The sequence below is a fragment of the Staurois parvus genome, unplaced genomic scaffold (assembly GCF_062004578.1).
Source record: "Staurois parvus isolate SC_StPar_1 unplaced genomic scaffold, SC_StPar_1.0 ptg000311l, whole genome shotgun sequence".
In the NCBI taxonomy this organism is placed as follows: Eukaryota; Metazoa; Chordata; class Amphibia; order Anura; family Ranidae; genus Staurois; species Staurois parvus.
This window is the reverse complement of record NW_028318107.1, coordinates 1,385,288-1,387,850: the sequence shown is the minus strand read 5'-3', so window position 1 is coordinate 1,387,850 and position 2,563 is coordinate 1,385,288. Positions and strand designations below refer to the sequence as shown.

Sequence of the window (2,563 nt, the reverse complement as noted above, 5' to 3'; positions counted from 1 at the left end):
TCCCCCTCTTTTGATAAGTTATACTTATCCATGTTCCTTGCCGACAATGGCCATTATTAGACTGGGGTAGGCTGGCAAGTTGAACTGGATAGTCCTATTATTTACTTTGTAACGCCTTCCATGTTCACTGTTTAAAAAGCCATTTATAGACCTGGGTAGGTGACCAGTTTTTTCTTTGCACTGATAGGCGGCACTGAAGGTCACTGATAGGCAGCACTGACTGGCAGCACTGATGGACACTGACTGGCGGCACCGATGGACACTGATTGGCAGCACCGATTGACACTGAAAGGTAGCACTGATGGATACTGACAGTCAGCACTGATGGACTCTGTTGGGACTGCACAGATGGACACTGTTGGGACTGCACTGATGGACACTGTTAGGACTGCACTGATAATTAGTGCCCAATTGAACTTTTTATCTCTCTATAAGGGGGTAATTATTTCCAATTACCATAAGTGTAAGAAGTATTCTTCCCACAGACTATCACATTAATGTATCATGAGTTGTACATACAGCAATTTTTTAAGGGGTTCCTTGAGACCGAAAAGTTATTTCAAGAGTTTCTATATATTGAAAAGGCTGAGAAAGTCTGTTCTAGAACCTAATTTATAAAATGAATGGTGTTGACAATTGCGCAATATTAGGAGATAGTCAATTGCAAATGTTTTCAAAGGTTTCTTAACAGCATTGATCTAAAGTGGAGAAATAGCTCATGTTACCTTCACCTCACAATAAAGAAAAGGAAGCCCAGGTGCTCTTCACTTCTGACTTTGGCTCCCTTCACAGTTCTGAAAATGAGGTCCTTATACTGAGCATGACAGAACAAGGAACGTTTTGGAAAAAAGTAATTTTCTCTTTGACTGTCAGACCATGTGGGCAGCACAGCAAAAAGCTATTTATGAAAACTGTAAAATCAATTTGCTTGTGTTTCTTTTGAAGGCATGGAAGAATTTCTTCCCCAACAATTGCTTGAAGTAAGCAATACATCATCAGTTTATAATGTCTTCATTGTTGGGTTGAGGATCCACCAAAGCTCCAGACTTGTCCTTTTCAGCCTGCTCACGGTCACCTATGCTGTGACTTTGACTTGCAACCTCTTCATCATCTTGTGGGTGTTTTTCTCTAAACTTTCTCATTTTCCTATGTATGTGTTCCTCTCCAATCTGTCATTGTCGGGGATCATGGTCACCACCAACATTGTTCCCCCCATGCTCCACATTTTACTCAGAAACGGTACTTATTTTTCTCTTATTGGTTGTTTCTCACAGTTTTCCCTATTTGATGTTTTTCTAGTTACAGAAAGTTTTCTCCTCTCAGCAATGTCCTATGATAGATTTCTGGCGATTTGCAAACCTCTTCATTACACACTGATGGGTCCTTGGTTGTGTATTTGTCTGATCCTCGTCTGCTGGGCTATGTCAACCCTATTCATGTCCATTGCTTTAGGTTTTGTGGCCTCTTTGAATTTTTGCAGAGACAATACTATTGACCATCTCTATTGTGACATTATTCCAATGTTGAAGCTTTCTTGTTCTGACACTCCCACCATTGAAATAGTTGTGTCTTCCCTTTCACCTGCAGCCCTTGTGTTCCCTCTCCTTGTGATAATATCTACCTATGGGTTCATCATCAGAGCCATCACCAGGATCTCATCATCCAAGGCAAAAGAGAAAGCTTTCTCCACCTGCAGTTCCCACCTGGGAGTCGTCTCTACATATTATAGCACCATGATTATGGTCTATATGGTCCCATCTGGTCATTTTGTGACAACAAACAAGGTACTATCACTGCTCTATATGGTGATCACCCCACTAGTAAATCCCTTTATTTACACCTTGAGAAACCAAGAGATCAATGCAGCTATAAGACAAATCTTGTCATCCATAACCAGAACCTAAACATCGTTAGTCCATTTAAAGTTAAATTGGGCCGAGTAACCAAACCTCATTAAAGTGTGGTGGTGCCCTCATATATTTTAATTTCAATACAAACAGTCTTATGCTTTACAACAAAACCCAACAAGCAAAGTGCATTAATCTATAGCAGCCATGTAAATCCTTAACAAAGGATTGTGTAATGTGTTTGTTGGCAGAATATCTGGGACTGTATTTCATTCTGGTGCCAGATCTTGAAAGGAACTCAGTTTGTTTCAAGGCTTTGATGGTTGGGAACCAGACTGTTTCCATTCCCCAATAGTAAGACACCTGGTATGACTCTCCTTACATTGAGGGTGAACCTCTTGTGGATTAGTATTACTTCTCAAGAACCAGCCAGTCCATCAGTCTGACATCTCTATGATTCATACCTGTATATCATTGCTGGAAGGATTTCAAACCTCATTTCTCCAAAAGTCACACAGTTCAGTTGTCTTCTTATATAATGCAGGACGCCACTTAAACCGACCTATTGCCAGCTGAAATACGTTGCCTCAGACAGTGCTACTCTGGCCACTCTCCCTGCTACATTGTGCCCTTCCCACCTCTGTAGCCAAGACCGAGTGGGTGGGGCAAAGTATGTCAGGGAGCATGGGCAGAGTAGCGCCCATATTTTAATCAGC

General features: G+C 41.4%; 1 protein-coding gene across 1 annotated transcript; it reads left to right on the top strand.

Moving 5' to 3' along the window:
* The first annotated feature begins 947 nt into the window (after positions 1-947).
* LOC149457625 (olfactory receptor 1496-like) lies at positions 948-1,904 on the top strand. Its single transcript, XM_089683454.1, has one exon. It carries the CDS (start codon positions 948-950, stop codon positions 1,902-1,904), a length of 957 nt encoding a protein of 318 aa, XP_089539580.1.
* The last annotated feature ends 659 nt before the right edge of the window (positions 1,905-2,563 follow it).